General features: G+C 34.4%; 2 protein-coding genes across 2 annotated transcripts in view; both read left to right on the top strand.

Moving 5' to 3' along the window:
* Positions 1-1,249: 1,249 nt before the first annotated feature.
* LOC140762630 (uncharacterized) overlaps positions 1,250-18,347 on the top strand; it is a 29,756-nt gene continuing 12,658 nt past the window's right edge. The window contains exon 1 of the mRNA XM_073100501.1: positions 1,250-1,838. Coding sequence (XP_072956602.1) covers positions 1,250-1,838 — 589 coding nt within the window. The remainder of the gene's footprint in view (positions 1,839-18,347) is intronic.
* LOC140762030 (uncharacterized) lies at positions 11,975-16,127 on the top strand. The gene is made up of 7 exons (XM_073099630.1): positions 11,975-12,476; positions 12,696-12,845; positions 13,435-13,496; positions 13,770-13,866; positions 13,955-13,996; positions 14,226-14,791; positions 15,540-16,127. The coding sequence occupies exons 1-7, from the start codon at positions 11,975-11,977 to the stop codon at positions 16,125-16,127; spliced, it is 2,007 nt and encodes a 668-aa protein (XP_072955731.1).

The following is an 18,347-nucleotide window of genomic DNA, read 5'->3' as shown; positions in this document are numbered from 1 at the left end:
TTCACGTACGTAAGTCGTCAGTTCTATACAAGTTGTACTTACGGAGAATATATAAAGCATATAGGAGCTGAGGTTACTTTAAGACGTTCTAGAAGAAGAAGTGTATACCTCCTGCTGAATTGGGACGAAAAACTATTCTTTGCTCAAATTGGAGGTAAACTTTTATTGGAGTTGTCCTTGAAGATCTTTGGGAGTTGCTTTGGCTTTTGGACCATTTCAGGTTCACATTTTTGTGCAGCTGGCTGTCCCAGAATATGATCTCATTCTCCCCTACTCCCTATTAAACTAATGGGCCAAAGAGGAGAGGATGCTTTCGAAATTAACCAACCTGTATGTTTGTTGATCATCAATCACCAGAATATATGTACGTACGCCCTGGCTTTAATTTGCCTTATAAACTTTTATTTATTTATCCTTAACCCAATAAGTGGAGAGCATCCAATGCATGTACGCTTCTTCCTCTAATCAAATGCAAACGCAAAGAGAAAAATAATTAAAGCAGCCAAATTTGTCGTCACCTTTAATTCCTCAAGCTAGCCTATAAATTAAACCTTAATTAAGCTAACATCAGTCGATCATAAAAATTAATCAGGATATGGAAATGCTTCGCAATGATCATACGGACATATGGTCTGACGATGATAATACGGAGGAATTGTCTCATGATAATTTATGGGTCCACTTTTATGGTAAGGTAGATCATAGTTGGGCTCTTAATTTATGTAATTTTGCTACGTACTTAGCTCCTGTTAATCTTTCGGTGATTCTACGTGTGCTGCTTATCCCACTTGTGATTAATATTTGAAAGGGGAAAAGAAATTATGATAACTTTACGAATGACAGTATTAATAAAATATTTTGAATAGGTTTCTTATAAATGAAAAACTATTAGAATTTTCTTATTCCACTCTCGTTTCTTTTGTGAAAATTATTTATGACAACACATATTAATTCATCATCAACTTTAGTATATAATGTTTTAGCATCAAATGACTAATGTGATTGCAATAGTAATTTATTAAGTATATTAATACTTTATGCTTCAATTCTTAATTTTTATTTAATTGTTTATAGAAGTTATTGCTTGTATTGAGGTGTACGTGTATTTTTGTTTATTTTGATATTACTCCACGAGATGTAGCAGTCTGAATTTAAAATTTTTATGAGAAGTCTGCGAACATTTATGGGATTATTATTGATAATTAGTTTTAAAGTTTTGTGTTTTTTATTTGTTTTGCGAACAATTTGAATGTGTCTATGTGGCTCCACAACAGCCGATGATCCAACAGTGGGCTCATATGACCCCAACAAACCACGACCGTCCATCTTCCCAAAGATTCATAAGGAGAAATTCAAGGAAAAGTATAAAGAGATTGATGACGCGATACGCAAGGATGATTTGACCTATCTCCAGAAGCTCATATCAGAAAAGTTCACACTACGGCAGGTGGATAAGGTGATGAATTTATCAGATGCGGTGAATTTATCAGATGACCCGCTACTTAGCGTCATGGTCGCCTATGAGAAGAGCGATCTCGCATTGAGGCTGCTGGATGTGATGCCTGAAGAGAATCTGAAGGCTTCGAACATCTACGGTGATACGGCACTGCACGTGGCTGCAGCGAAGGGAGACGTGAGGGTGGTGGAGAAGCTCGCGAAGAAATGCAGGAACCTCGGGGGGACAGAAAACTGGAAACAGGAGATTCCGCTGCACAAGGCGGCGCTCTACGGTGAGCGAGACGTCTTTTGGACGCTGGTGGAGCTCGGAAGTGATATACAAAAGAGGAGGGAGGATGGGTCCAACATGCTGCATTATGCAGTCATGGGAAATGCACCTGGTATAGTTAGTTAATCAACTTAACTATATAATAAAATCGAATATATATATATATAGGTTTTGGTTGTTAGTTACATGTACATGTTAAGTGTATTACCAGCCTGCTTCAGGAATGTAGTGATCCGATTAATTCTTAAGAAATTAATAGGCATGTAGCTAATATAAGATTCACTGTCTTACGTAACTAGGTGATGTGTGCATATTTGATGCAGATCTTGCAATGGAGATAGCCAATGAATATCCAGAACTGAGTACTTGTCGCAATACATTTGGCGCCACGCCATTGCATCTCCTGCTGACCATTCCTGAGGCCTTCAAAAGCAAACTGCAACTTGGATTCCTGGATTCCATCATCTATAACTGTTAGCACACTTAATTTCCTTTCTTCTTCTTCTACTTCTTCTTCTTCTTCTTCTTTCAATTTTTTATTGAATTAGTCCTCGATGTGCACGTATTTACCTATCACAGAGATCGAGTAGCTAGCAGATCCCAGTTGCATGTCTTGGAGTACTGGTGATTTATTATCATATTAGTTAGAACAGACAGCCAAATTTTAATACATCATAAAGGATCAGCGGGGTTTCAGCTAGAGATCATTGCAAACTAATTAATCGTGACAGAAATTTAGCTTAATGGGTAGTGCAGAGGATTTCAAACACTAGACTAGATCTCCAAACTATTAGAATTATATGCCTGAAATTATTTCTTTCATTCCACACTTCCTAGTATGTAATCTTATTTAATATTAAACCACTATATATGCGCCATGACCCTGTTTTCTTATTACTATCCATCGCTTCATCTCCTACTGCATGGATTGCCACCTTATGTGAAAGAGCAAGAGTAGAACATGAATTTAAGAATATGAAACTGGGAGAGAAAAGAATTAAACATGGAAGATGATGAAACTAAGGCACTTTCAACCAGAAATCATTTTCAAAAACCAACTTGAATTGAAGGTATATAAAGGCTTTCAGTAAGAAAATATATGTTAATTAATATATATATATATATATCTTAATTTGTATTCAAGATTAGAAGTTCTAAAATATTTATCAGTATATTTCTATAGACATACCATTGAAATTGACTCTATCAGGAAATTATGGGTACATTCTATGTACATTATATTGAGGCAAGAGGCATATACAAAACACTATTAATCAACTTAGCTACGTCTGCTTGCAAAAGTGTGCGTGCATACACACATGCATCACCACTCATGCTCTTTGGTGCTCTTTTCTAACTTATTTCGTTATTTCAGGTATTCCTTTGGAAAAAGAGAAACTTGTTCATAATACTAAGAGGGGTGGAAAGGAGTCAGAGATACCAACGGTAATTTATTATTTAATTTTTTTTATATGAGAATTCATGCTTTAGGCAATATTAGATTAAATGGATTGAATGTGTAGTCTTTTCCTCTCTATATTTTCTTTTCTCCCCTTTTTTTACAATATTAACCATATGATCTATCTAATAATAAAGATTGAGTTAAATGTATTCTGTTTGAACAATAGTAAGAATGATTTTGGCTTTTACTGCAACAAATGCCAGGATGAAGAGAAGCAGTCTTTAATGACACTTGGTCAAAAATATCCAGAACATTGTTCTACCTTTTGCTACCTCCTAGAGTTGATTTACAAATTTCCTGGTACAGTACGTAATTATCCCTTATTAAGATTGCATGATTATTGGGCTACATCTGACTTATCGATTTTCTGGATTTAATGTTTCTACAGTCACATGGATTCGGCAGTTTGTTTTCAATGTATTGAAGCAATGTGAGTTTTAAATATGCTAATATGTACGAATTAATACTTGTTGAAAAAGATTTTTAGAAATTATTTATATATATCCTCTACTTGAAAATGCAAATGCATTTCATTATGATCTTATTTCTCTATATGTCCAGGGAAGTTAATTTCTATATAAACTTGATATCCACAATTATAATCTAATATACTACTGTAGTTAATTTACAATTCTTATTTGTTATCCTACAGTATTTCCAAGCATTCAGAAACTCCAAGAGCAGAAAGAGAAGCAGCGGCAAACCACCGAACTGATTGCTTTATTAGCTAGCAAGCCTAGTTATTGGGATTTTTTTAACGAAGGAGGGAAACCTTCCAAAAGAAAAATCTTTTACCCTTGGAACGAAACAAATCAAAAAGAGCAAGGGAATTATTCAGAAGATGAGATCCTTTTGAAAGAATTAGTGAAGTGCTGCCGCCACAAAAAGGATTCGATTGAAAATCACGTTCGATGGACTGAGTCGCCTCTAATTATTGGTGCTAAAATGGGACTCGATGAATTCGTGGAGAAAATCTTAGACATATTTCCAGAATCTACATCCAATTTAGATACAGAGGAAATGAATGTGCTTCAAGTGGCAATCAAAAACGGCCACAAAAAGATTACGAAGCTTATACTATCAAAGATCTCTGGGAGTAATCCAACTATACCTTCTGGGTTGCTGTCCTACGTCCACCCGGCGACTGGAAATACGATCTTGCATTTTGCTGCAGAGAAAACTGAGAAAGATGAGGGCTTTGTCTTGCAGATGCAATATGAACTCCAATGGTTTGAGGTAAACTTACACATAACTAACTACAATCCCTTTATTACTTGCTCTATACATGTATGGTCTGAGGGCATACTTTTTTATCCCTGTTGCAACCTTTCTTTCCTTTCAAGAATTGGTGCGAAAAGGTTTTTTCTTAGGTTTGACTAAACAAAAGGGGTAGATGGAGTTACAAGATACATAAGTAAATCTTCTATATCCTACCTAAATCTAGTACTTTGTTGTTGTTTGTTGTTGTTATTGTCATTATTATGTAATGAAATCCACTAAAGACCAACTTCTTTCCTCTTTATATTAGGAATTAAAAGCGCTCCGGAGTGAACTTTTCTTTTCTCATTGCAATTTTATAGATTAGTGCAATTTTCTTTTCTCATTGCAATTTCAATAATAGAGATCCATCAAAGTGCTAAATTTTTGAACAGCTACATGTTCACTTTATTGTAAATATTACTCCATATGGTTTAGTGGATAACTGTAAAATGTTTTTTTTTTTTAAAAAAAAAGAGAATGGTATAACTGTAAAAGGTTGCAAAACAAAAGGATTTACTTTACGTATGCTATACTAAATATATGAAGTACGTAATTCTATTATGAAGTTACAGACCATGCATACATAGGGATCTATATCTTAGAAAGATGAAACGTACACAAAGACAGATTTCGTGTATCTCTGACTCTGAGTAAGATTTAAAATTATAAAAAATTATTGAGGAACTAACTTACATATGTTTGTATCAAGTGCAGAAAGTAAGAAAGATGGTACCAAAAGATCTCCTGCATTGCCGAAACAAAAGTGAGCAGACTGCAGAAGAGCTCTTCACCGAGAAGCATGAGGGTATGGTAAAAAGTGGCAAAGAGCAGCTAACGGATTTGGGGAAGACATGCTCTAGCCTCGTAGCAGCTGTGGTATTTGCCTCCAGTTTCTCCATTCCAGGTGATAAGGATGCAAACCAAGATCCAATCTTCCTCCACAGGACTGCATTCAAAGTGTTCTCTCATGCATACGTGATTGGGTTATCTAGTGCTGCTGCTTCTCTTGTTCTATTCTTATCCTTCTTAAGCTCGTCTTACAAGGAGCAAGACTTCCGACGCTCTCTTCCTACTAAGTTCTTCTTAGCTAACCTGTCATTCCTCATTACACTAGTGGCTCTACTTGTGGCCTTTTCATGTAACATCTATCTTCAAATCTACGGAGGAAAGAGGGCAGAGAGGCAGGACATAATTCCGTTTGTTTGTGAGCTCACCTTCTTCCCGACGGTATGTTTTCTGGTGGTACTCCACCGAAGTCCCATAACCGGGATCAAATCTTTCCTCCGGAATGTTTGGCGTTGAAAGCTGTGGAAAATAAATTGATCAGAAGCATCTAGAGAAGGAAGCAGAGCTCCGATTATCTAATGTTGCGTTGCAATAAAATAAAGAAGATAAGTGAAGATAGTGGAATAATGTGTGTCAAAACTATAGTGGAATAATTATTGTCAAAACTGGCTCAAGCTGGGCTTGTTGTGAGAATGTTTGAGAAACCACCGCACCTATTTAGGTGGAGTTTGAATAATATTTATAGATGAAGTTGTTAAATATAGTCAACCGAAGTTGTTGACCTGTTGTAAAATAAGTTGTTAACAACAAACTAAAACCAAGTAACAAAACAATCCGTATCTCGTGGAAGATATACTAATGTGATGAGGCTCGATGAAGCTCAACTTGAAATGGAGCCGATTCAAGCTTAATTTAAAAAAATTAATTTCAAGCCGAGCTTGATCCTAAGCTGCTGGCTCAATCAGTCTCAGCTCTCAATTTGATAAAACTCAAAATAATAATATAATAATATATAATATATATAATTAATACAAACTATTAAGTTAAAGATTTAAAGGCTCCTAATATTTCTATATATTAATTCTTACTCGAGGGTTAAGTTGTATTCAAGCTTATCTTAACTATAGTATTAACAATATTTTCAACGTGCACAGTTAGATTTTAGTCGTATTATCTAAGGGTGTGGTTGATTTAAAAAAAAAGAAAATAGTGAAAATTTATAATAAAGTTATTTTAGTAAGTAATCATAATTATTAGTGTTTGATAAAAAAATAAAAGTATTTAGTAAAAATAAGTAAGCATTGCAATTAACGGTAGCAAGTTAAAAAGTTTATAACTCTATTCTTAGAATAGAAAATAAAATAAGAGAAATTGAGTAATTTTAAGAAAGTCAAAAACTTACTTTTCACTCTATTTTGTTAATCCAAATACTGTAACTTTGTGGATTATTAAAGAATATTTACTTTTCTTTTTTTTCATTTAATCGATCAGACACATCATAAATATTTTTTTTATGTTTGTCAGTTACTATTTTACTCTTCTTTTTTCTTCCAGAAGTATGTAATTAACTATTATTTTCATCGCTCACTCTTTATTCCTTTTTCATTTACTTTCACCTATCCCTCCTCCATCCATTACAAAAATTATTTGTCCTTAACTAAAATATCTCTACTTTTTATTAATTTTATAACCAAACATCATAGGTCGAAACTCTTATATACAAATTCAAAAAATAAGCATAGCTAAACTAGTATCAAACTTATTTCACAACTTTATTATTATTATTTTTCTTGGGGCTAGGATTGTCAGGTGGAGCAGCGAAAACAATTAATAGCTTCTGTTGCATTTCCAGAACTAAGTGATTAGTCACCCTTGGAATTGAAAGAACATTCGGTGAATCTCAAAAATAAAGCAACATAAGCACTAGATAACTACGAACAGAAGCCCATGTAGCATTTACATGTTAAAATTTCCACCACACAACAAGAATGGAAGAAATGATGAAAGGCAAACTGGTTCGCTACAATAATACAAGAAAACTGAAACAATCCACTACTTTAAAATGATGCTTTTCAGGCTGTGGCACAACGTACAGCAACAGTGAGTGATCGGTCTTCAAAGTATATCTTTATTAAAAATCTGACACGTAAACCTGATGCCGTGAACATTGGAACCTATGTGAATCACGACGTACATATCAGTTGTTAATGCCAAACCTTGCCTTGGTAGGTGAAAAGCAACAGACAGAAAATTATACGATTCAAGACATATTAAAAGAACTTAATCGTGTGCAGTAAATTATCAAACAACAAGATGGAAAGTAATACTCGTCAAAAAGTTCCTAACAACAAAAGTTCATCCAAGGGCCTTTCCTCTGTTGGTAGACTTACCTCGCAAATGCTATGCTACTAAAATATATGCTTCTTAAGAGGGAGGTATAATATAATATTATATATATATATATATATAGAGAGAGAGAGAGAGAGAGAGAGAGAGAGAGAGAGAGAGAGAAAGAGTGAGAGAGAGAGAGATTTCTACCTGAAATTCCATCAGGATTGGTGGTCGAGTCCAGGACTTCTTTTCACCCATCGTAGATATTAACTCAATCTCTGCACTGTCTGTCCAGGAAAATTTCTTATCCTGCATAGTGAACTTCATTATGTTTTGAATTCACGAACCTTCCAACAATGCTAATTGGCAAAGAACATAAGTAGCTAGTCAACTAACAGAAGCAATCAAATATAAGTAACATTAACTTTTATCATTTCAGATGAAATAGTATCAATAACTAATGTTTCTATCTCATCTCTTGGTTTAGTTATTACACACTTTTAGCTAGTTGCTAGCCTCTATTTGATGTTTTTGAACTACAAACTGTAGTGTTGTCAAACGAATCAAATGCAATATCATTTGATGCTATATGTCTAAAGTCTTGGGTAACTTGTTCATTTAGCTAATTTCAGTTACCACTTCAATAACTTGTGTTTCATTTCCAAGGAATTGAAGAATAAACATCCGGCTAAATCTCAAAAATACAGCAATTTGGTAAGCTCTGGATAAAACAAAGAACAGGAGTCAGCGTTTACATTTTAATTTTTTTCAAAATGATGTTGTTGGTCACAATAATAATACAAGAAAACTAAAGCTTCCGCTGCTTTTTAATAGCTGATCTCCCAATTCTAGGGAATGTGCAAAAAAAATATTCTAATTCTTAATTAACAAAACAAAATGCCTTTCCATGAATAGAGAAGACAACACGGAATGAACTAATGAAACAGGGCGAAAGAAGAAAAATAAACACTTCTGTAGATAGATAATTTATTGAGCTTCAAGGTAGCAGTTATATCTTGTCTCGATACACAAATAATAGGAGGGGAGATGGATAATAATCCAAAAGGAAAGACTGAACAATAGTGATTAAGCAATTATAAAAGATAGAAATACTCAAGTAAAGTAGAAAATGGAGGTAATAGCATCAATGGCAACGCTTTAAAAAAGGGCATAGTCGTAAGAGATTTAAACATAGAGGACGGAACTTAGGAATCTAAACTTTAACTACCACACTAAATGCAAGCATTTTAGCACCAAGAGCACTTTTCACCTATAGAATAGGAGTTAGGAAGTTTATACCATGCAATATATATATATATATATATGTTAACTTACATCCTCCGTGATACGGTACATAGAAAAATTAATTATGTTTTCGTTAAAGCTAAGCCATCCTTCACGTAAGTCGTCAGGTGTATACGAGTTCTAATACTGCCATGCTGTGACCAACACTAAGGTATAGATAACTGAACTAATAGCATGAACAATGCAACCCGAGCAAAATAAATGCAGGAGAATATGTAGAACATAAAGGAAGTTGTTTTAGGACGTTGCAGAGAAAGTAGTGCATAATATATACCTCCTAAATAATTGGGACCAACAACTATTCTTTGCCCAAATTGGAGGTAAACTTTTATTGGATTTGCCTTGATGATCTTTGGGAGTTGCTTTGGCTTTTGGACCATTTCAAGTTCACATTTTTGTGCAGTTGGATGTCCCAGAATATGATTCCATTCTCCCGTACATGCCTGCTGATAGTTTCTCGGGTAATTGAAAAAAATGTTTCCCCCCAATAACTGCTGTTAGTAAACTGGTAAATAGACTATTCGTCAGTTCTGTTGGGTTATGGTCTTATGGAAAGAAGAACCCATGGAACCTACTAGTCATTTATGTCTGGACTATCATACGTCCCTTTAATTTGCCTCTGTAGTTTTATTATTAATTTTTTTGTTGCTAATTATTGGTGGAAATTGAATCTCGGCAATCCAATCCCATGGGAGCTCGATCCTTACAGTTTCGTCAGCTACCTTCACAAGCTGAATAGAGATTGAATAACAATTAGTCCTCTGCACGTATTTAGCTGTCATAGGGATCGAGTAGCAGATCCCAGTTGTCTTGGAGTACTGGTGCTTTGTTTTCATATTAGTTAGAACACTACTCTGCCAAATTAATATATCATAATTATGAACTAATTATGACAGAAATTTAGCTTCATCGGGTACTGGAGAAGGTATCGTATACACTCTCCAAACTATTACGTATATATGCCCGAAACTATTTCTATCACACTACCTAATACGTAGTCTAATTTAGTATTAAACTACTATGCGTCATGACCCTATTTGCTTATTCCTATCCATCACTTCATCTTCATTGCATTGCCACCTAATGTGAAAGAACAAGGGTTGAACATGATTTTAAGAATATGAAACTCGGGGAGAAAAGAAACATAGAAGATCGATGATGAAACAAACTTGAATTGCACACATATAAAGGCTTCAATAAGAAAAACATGTCAATTTAAATAGCATATATAGTGCTTTATATTTAATATTACAAGTTCTCTGAAAGATTTATGAAGAAGAAAGAAGATTTGAAATAGGTACATTTCTGTAGAATAATAGGAGGGAAGATATGATGACAATCCTAGAATAAAAAACTTCACAAACTGAATAGAGATTGAATAAAAATAAACCAGAGTATAATCAAACAAATAATAAAGAAAACGTTATAGATATGGCATAGTTGCAGGAGACTTAGAACACATTGTACAGTAATTTGTTTAGGAACCCGAATTTTAACTACCACACCGGGCAAACATTTTAGTACCATAAACACTCTTCACCTGTTGAACAGGAGTAAGGAAAATTATGCCATGCAAAGATACTTGTTAATTTGTATCCTCAAATATACAGCTTGTTCGCAAACTGGCCTTGCATTAATTTCCATGCGTGCTATTCGCAATTCCTAGATTGTTGTCAATTAACACCTCGAAGTGGAAGGTTTACGCACTCTGTGGTACGATAGTTAGAAAACTAACTACGTTTTCACTAAAGCTTAGTCATCCTTCACGTAAGTCGTCTGGACTATAGAAGTTGTACTTAAGGAGAATATATAAAGCTTATAGGAGCTGATGTTACTTTAAGACGTTCTAGAGAAAGAAGTGCATATATACCTCCTGCTTAATTGGGACGAAAAACTATTCTTTGCTCAAATTGGAGGTAAACTTTTATTGGAGTTGTCCTTGATGATCTTTGGGAGTTGCTTTGGCTTTTGGACCATTTCAGGTTCACATTTTTGTGCAGCTGGCTGTCCCAGAATATGATCTCATTCTCCCCTACTGTGTGTCAAACTAATGGGCCAAAGAGGAGAGGATGCTTTCTCAGTTAACCAACCTTTCTGAGTTAACCAACCTGTATGTCTGTTGATCATCAATCACGAGAATATATGCACGTACGCCCTAGCTTTAATTTGACTTATGAACTTTTATTTATTTAATCCTAAACCCAATAGGTCGAGAGCATCCAATGCATGTACGCTTTGTTCCTCTAATCACACGCAAACGCAAAAGGAAAAATAATTAAAGCAGCCAAATTTGTCGTCACCTTTAATTCCTCAAGCTAGCCTATAAATTAAACCTTACATTAAGTTAACATCAGTTGATCATAAAAATCAATCCAGACATGGCAATGGTTCGCAATTATACGGGCGTATCGTCTGACGATGATAATTCGGACGAATTGTCTCACGATGATTTCTGGGTCCACTTTTATGGTAAGGTCCGCCATAGTTCGCCCCTTAATTTATATAATTTTGCTACGTACTTTCTCTTAATCTTTCGTCAACTCTATGTGTCTCACTTAAGAATTGTGACAACTTTACAAAATGACAGTATTTATAGAATATTTTGAATAGGTTTCTTACACCTTTTTTGTGATTAGTTTCCTTTAAAAAAAATTCAGAAAACTAATTTATATTTTTTATGACAAATAAACTGATTAGTCTCATTTCTTTTGTGAAAAGTATTTATGACACATATTAATTCATCATCATCTTTATTATATAATGTTTAATACTGTTATGCTTTAATTCTTAATTTTTATTAATTGTTTATAAAAGTTATTGCTTGTATTGAGGTGTGTATTTTTGTTTATTTTGATATAACTCCTCAAGACTTAGCAATCTGAATTTGAAGTTTTTATGAGAAGTCGCGAACAATTATGGGATCATTATTGATAATTAGTTTTTTAAAGTTTCGTATTTTTTATTTGTTTTGCGAACAATTTGTATATGTCTATGATTCATGTATACTACGCTCTATTGAAAATTGTGGCTCTGCAACAGACGATGATCCTACTACACTGGGCTCATATGACCCCCGCAAACCACGGACGCCAAAATTCCCAATGATGTACAAGGGGAAATTCAAGGAAAAGTACAAAGAGATTGATGACGCTATACGTAAACATGATTTCGACTATCTCCAGAAGCTCGTAATAGAAAAGTTCATACTAAATGGGGTGGAGATGAATTTATCAAATGCGGTGAATTTATCAGATGACCCGCTGCTTAGCGTCCTGATCGCCTACAAGAAGAGCGATCTCGCACTGAGGCTGCTGGAGGAGATGCCTGAAGAGAATCTGAAGGCTAAAAACATCTACGGTGATACGGCGCTGCACGTGGCTGCAGCAAATGGAGACGTGAGGGTGGTGGAGGCGATTGCGATGAAATGTCGGCGGCTCATGAGGTCGAGAAACTGGAAAAACGAGATTCCGCTGCACAAGGCGGCGCTCTACGGGCAGCGAGACGCATTTTGGAAGCTGGTGGAGATTGAAAATGACGAAATATATGAAAGGAGGTGGGATGATGGCTCCAACATGCTGCATTATGCAATCACGGGAAATGCATCTGGTATAGTTAGTTAATCAACTTAACTATATACATACATATATATAATAAAATCGAATATATATATGTTTTGGTTGTTAGTTACATGTACATATTAAGTCTATTACCAGCCTGCTTCAGGAATGTAGTGATCCGATTAATTCTTAAGCAATTAATAGGCATGTAGCTAATATAAGATTCACTGTCTTACGTAACTACGTGATGTGTGCATATTTGATGCAGATCTTGCAATGGAGATAGCCAATGAATATCCAGAACTGAGTACTTGTCGCAATACATTTGCCGCCACGCCATTGCATCTCCTGCTGACCATTCCTGAGGCCTTCAGAAGCAAACTGCAACTTGGCTTCCTGGATTCCATCATCTATAACTGTTAGCACACTTTCCTTTCTTCTTCTTCTTCTTCTTCCTTTCAATTTTCCATTGAATTAGTCCTCGATCTGCACGTATTTCGCTATCATAGGGATCGAGTAGCTAGCAGATCCCAGATGCATGTCTTGGAGTACTTACTGGTTACTTATTTTCATATTAGTTAGAACAGTCAATCAGCCAAATTTTAATATATCATAAAGGATCAGTGAGGTTTTAGCTAGAGATCATTGCAAACTAATTAATCGTGACAGAACTTTAGCTTAGTGGGTAGTGCAGAGGATATCAAATAATACACTAGATCTCCAAACTATTAGAAATATATGCCTGAAACTATTTCTATCATTGCACACTTCCTAGTATGTAGTCTAATTTAATGTTAAACTACTATATATGCGCCATGACCCTGTTTTCTTATTACTATCCATCTCTTCATCTCTTATGGGTACGTTCCGTCTATATTATATTGAGACGAGAGTCATGTACAAAGCACAATTATTCAACTCAGGTACGTGTGCTTGCAAGTGTGTGTGCATACACCACCACCCATGCTTTTTCTGACGCTCTTCTCTAGCTTATTTCGTTATTTCAGGTATTCCGTTGGAAGAAGAGAAACTTGTTCATATAAATAAGAGTGGTGGAAAGGAGTCAACGGTAATGCATTATTTAATCTTTTTATATGAGAATTCATGCTTTAGGTAATATTAGATTAAATGGATCAAATATAGAGTCTTTTCCTCTACATATATATATATATATATATATATATATATATATATATTATTTTTTCTCTTTTCTTTTTTACAATATTAACCATATGATCTATCTAATAATAAAGATCGAGTTACATGTACTTTGTTTAAACAATAGTGAGATAATGATTTTGGCTTTTACTATAATAAATGCTGGAGCTGCAATTACTTGCAGGATGAAGAGAAGCAGTCTTTGATGACACTTGGTCGAAAATATCCAGAATATTATTCTACCCTTTGCTACCTCTTAGAATTGATTTATCGATTTCCTGGTACAATACGTAATTATCCCTTATTAAGATTGCATGACTTTTGGGCTAAATCTAACTTACCGTTTTTCTGGATTTGATGTTTTTGCAGTCACATGGATTCGACAATTTGTTTTCAATGTATTGAAACAATGTGAGTTTTAAATATGCTAACATGTAGGAATTAATACTTGTTGAAAAAGATGTTTTAAAATTTATTTTTATATATATATATATATATATATCCTCTACTTGAAAAATGCAAACGCATCTTATTTCTCTATATTTCCATAGAAGTAAATTTCTATATAAACTTTATATCCACAATTATAATCTAGTATACTACTGTAGTTAATTTACAATTCTTATTTGTTATCATACAGTATTCCCTCACATTCAGAAACTCCAAGAGAAGAAACAAAAGCAGAGGCAAACCACGGAACTGATTGTTTTATTAGCTAACAAGCCTGGTTATTGGGAATTTTATAACAAAGGAGGGAATCCTTTCAAAAGAAAATTTGTTTACCCTTTGAACGGATATGAATCAGAAGAGGAGATCCTTTTGAAAGAATTAGTGAAGTGCTGCTGCCACGAAAAGGATGCGACTAAAAATCACGTTCGATGGACTGAGTCGCCTCTAATTATTGGTGCTAAAATGGGACTTGATGAATTCGTGGAGAAAATCTTAGACTTATTTCCAGAATCTACATCTAATTTAGATACAGAAGGAATGAATGTGCTTCAAGTGGCAATCAAAAACGGCCACAAAAAGATTACAAAGCTTATACTATCGAAGATCTCTGGGAATAATCCAACTATACCTTCTGGGTTGCTGTCCTACGTCCACCCGGCGACTGGAAATACGATCTTGCATTTTGCTGCAGAGAAAACTGTGAAAGATGATGACGGCTTTGCCTTACAGATGCAATATGAACTCCAATGGTTTGAGGTGAACTTACACATAACTATCTACAATCCCTTTATTACTTGCTCTATACATGTATGGTCTCAGGGCATACTTTTTTATAACTGTTGCGACTTTTTTTTCCTTTCAAGAATTGGTGAGAAAGGTCTATTTCTTAGGTTTTACTAAACAAAAGGTAGATGGACTTACAAAATAAATATGTAGTATGTAATCGATCATGTGCATGCCATAAGTTAATCTTCTATATCCTACCTTAATCTAGTACTTTATTGTTGTTATTATTATTATGTAATGAAATCCAGTAAGACCAACTTCTTTCCTCTTTACATTAGGAATTAAAAGTGCTCCTGAGTGAACTTTTCTTTTCTCATTGCAATTTTATAGATTAGTGCAATTTTCTTTCCTCATTGCAATTTCAATAATAGAGATCCATCTAAGTGCTAAATTTTTGAACTGCTACGTGTTCACTTTATTGTAAATATTACTCCATATGTTTTAGTGGATAACTGTAAACTGTTTTTTTTTCACATAAATAGAATGGTATAACTGTAAAAGGTTGCAAAACAAAAGGATTTACTTTACGTATGCTATACTAAATACATGAAGTACGTAGTTCTATTATGAAGTTACAGACCATGCATATATAGGGAACTGTATCTTAGAAAAATGAAACCACAGAGACAAACTTCGTATTTCTCTGACTCTGAGTAAGATTTAAAACTATAAAAAAATTATAGAGAAACTAACATATATACGTTTGTATCAAGTGCAGAAAATAAAAAATACGGTACCAAATGATCTCCTGCATTGCCGAAACAAAAGTGAGCAGACTGCCGAAGAGCTCTTCACCGAAAAGCATGAGGGTATGGTAAAAAGTGGCAAAGAGCAGCTAACGGATTTGGGGAAGACATGCTCTGGCCTTGTAGCAGCTGTAGTATTTGCCTCCAGTTTCTCCATTCCAGGTGATAAGGATGCAAACCAAGATCCAATCTTCCTCCACAAGACTGCATTCAAAGTGTTCTCTCATGCATACGTGATTGGATTATCTAGTGCCGCTGCTTCTCTTGTTCTATTCTTATCCTTCTTAAGCTTGTCTTACAGGGAGCAAGACTTCCGACGCTCTCTTCCTACTAAGTTCTTCTTAGCTAACATGTCATTCCTCATTACACTGGTGGCTTTACTTGTGGCCTTCTCATGTAACATCTATCTTCAAATCTACGGAGGAAAGAAGGTAGAGAAGCGGGACATAATTCCGTTTGTCTGTGAGCTCACCTTCTTCCCAACGGTCTGTTTACTGGTGGTACTCTACCGCAGTCCCATAACTGGGATCAGATCTTTTCTCCATAATGTTTGGCGTTGAAAGCTGTGGAAAATAAATTTGCTCAGAAGCACGTAGAGAAGAAAGCATAGCTCTGAATATCTAGTGTCGCGTTGCAATAAAATAAGGAAGATAAGTAAAGATAGTGGAATAATGTGTGTCAAAACTATATTGGCATAATTTTTTTCAAAACTGGCTCAAGCTGGGCTGCTTGTGAGAATGTTTGAGAAACCACCACACCTATTTGGGTGGAGTTTGAATAATATTTATAGATGAAGTTGTTAAATATAGTCAACAAAAGTTGTTGACCAGTTGTAACAATAAGTTGTTAACAACAAACTAAAACCAAGTAATAAAACAATCCTTATCTCGTGGAAGATACACTAATATGTTGAGGCCCGATGAAGGTCAACTTGAAATGGAGCCGATTCAAGCTTAATTTGAAAAAATTAATTTCAAGCCGAGCTAGATCCTAAGCTGGCTCAATCAGTCTCAGCTCTCATATTGATAAAACTCAAAATAATAAGATAATAATATATAATATATAGTATATATAATTAATACGAACTATCTCCTAATATTTCTATATATTAATTCTTACTCGAGGGTTAAGTTGTATTCAAGCTTATCTTAACTATAGTATTAACAATATTTTCAATGTGGAATGTTAGATTTTAGTGGTATTATCTAAGGGTGTGGTTGATTAAAAAAATAGTGAAAATTTATAATAAAGTTTTTTTAGTAAGTAATCATAATTATTAGTGTTTGATAAAAAATATATTTAGTAAAAATAAGTAAGCATTGCAATTAATGATAGCTAGGTAAAAAGCATAACTCTCTTTTTAGAATAGAAAATAAAATACGGGAAGTTGAGTAAGTTTAGGAAAGTGAAAAATTTACTTTTCACTAATTTTTTTAATCCAAATGCTGTAACTTTGTGAATTTCTAAAAAAATTTACTTTTTTTTTACATTTTATCGATCAAACACATCATAAAATATTTTTATGTTTACTGGTTACTATTTTACTATTTTTAAAAAATATGTAATTAATTATTATTTTAATCGCTCACTCTTTTTTCCTTTTTTATTTTCTTTTACCTATCCTCATCCATCCATTACAAAAAATATTTGTCATTAACTAAAATATCTCTATTTTTTTATATCACATGAAGTATAATAACTATACAAACATATTAATTTTATCACCAAACATCATGAGTAGAAACTCTTATCTTCAAATTCAGAAAATAAGCATAGCTAAACTAGATTATGTTGCATTTCCAGAACTAAATGATTAGTCACCCTTGGAATTGAAAGAACATTCGGTGAATCTAAAAAATAAAGCAACATAAGCACTAGATAACTACGAACAGAAGCCCATGTAGCATTTACATGTTAGAATTTCCACCACACAACAAGAATGGAAGAAGGATAAGAGATGAAAGGCAGACTGGTTCGCTACAATAATACAAGAAAACTGAAACAATCCACTACTTATGGAAAGAAGAGCCCATGCAACCAACTACTCATTTATGCCTGGACTATCATACGTCCCTTTAATTTGCCTCTGCAGTTTTATTTTTAGTTTTTTTGTTGCTAATTATTGGTGGAAATTGAATCTCGGCTATCCAATCCCTTGGGAGCTAGATCCTTACGGTTTCGTCAGCTACCTTCACAGGCTGAATAGAGATTGAATAACAATTAGTCCTCTGCACGTATCTAGCGGTCATAGGGATCGAGTAGCAGATCCGAGTTGTCTTGGAGTACTGGTGCTTTGTTTTCATATTAGTTAGAACACTACTCTGCCAAATTAATATACCGTAAGAATCAGCGGGGTTTTAGATAGAGATCATTGCGAACTAATTATGACAGAAATTTAGTTTCATCGGGTACTGGAGAAGGTATCGTATACTCTCCAAACTATTACGTATATATGCCTGAAACTATTTCTATCACACTACCTAGTACGTAGTCTAATTTAGTATTAAACTACTATGCGTCGTGACCCTATTTACTTATTCCTATCCATCACTTCGTCTTCATTGCATTTGTTAGGTTTTTATTTGTTGACAATTGTGTACAAAATATTTTAAGTGTATTTTTTCATGTATATGAGCTTTACAGAAGTCTAAAATATCTCTGGTTTGAAGAATTGTAATGTTATTGGAGAAAAGCTGTTGAGTTCACACCGCATTCACAAACGCGTTCGGACGCAGTGCGTTCACAAACGAGTTCGAATGCAAAATCTACGTTCACACAGA

This window comes from Typha angustifolia, chromosome 7 (assembly GCF_048772165.1).
Source record: "Typha angustifolia cultivar Huaian chromosome 7, ASM4877216v1, whole genome shotgun sequence".
NCBI classification, from domain to species: Eukaryota; Viridiplantae; Streptophyta; class Magnoliopsida; order Poales; family Typhaceae; genus Typha; species Typha angustifolia.
This window is presented reverse-complemented; position numbering and strand designations above follow the sequence as displayed.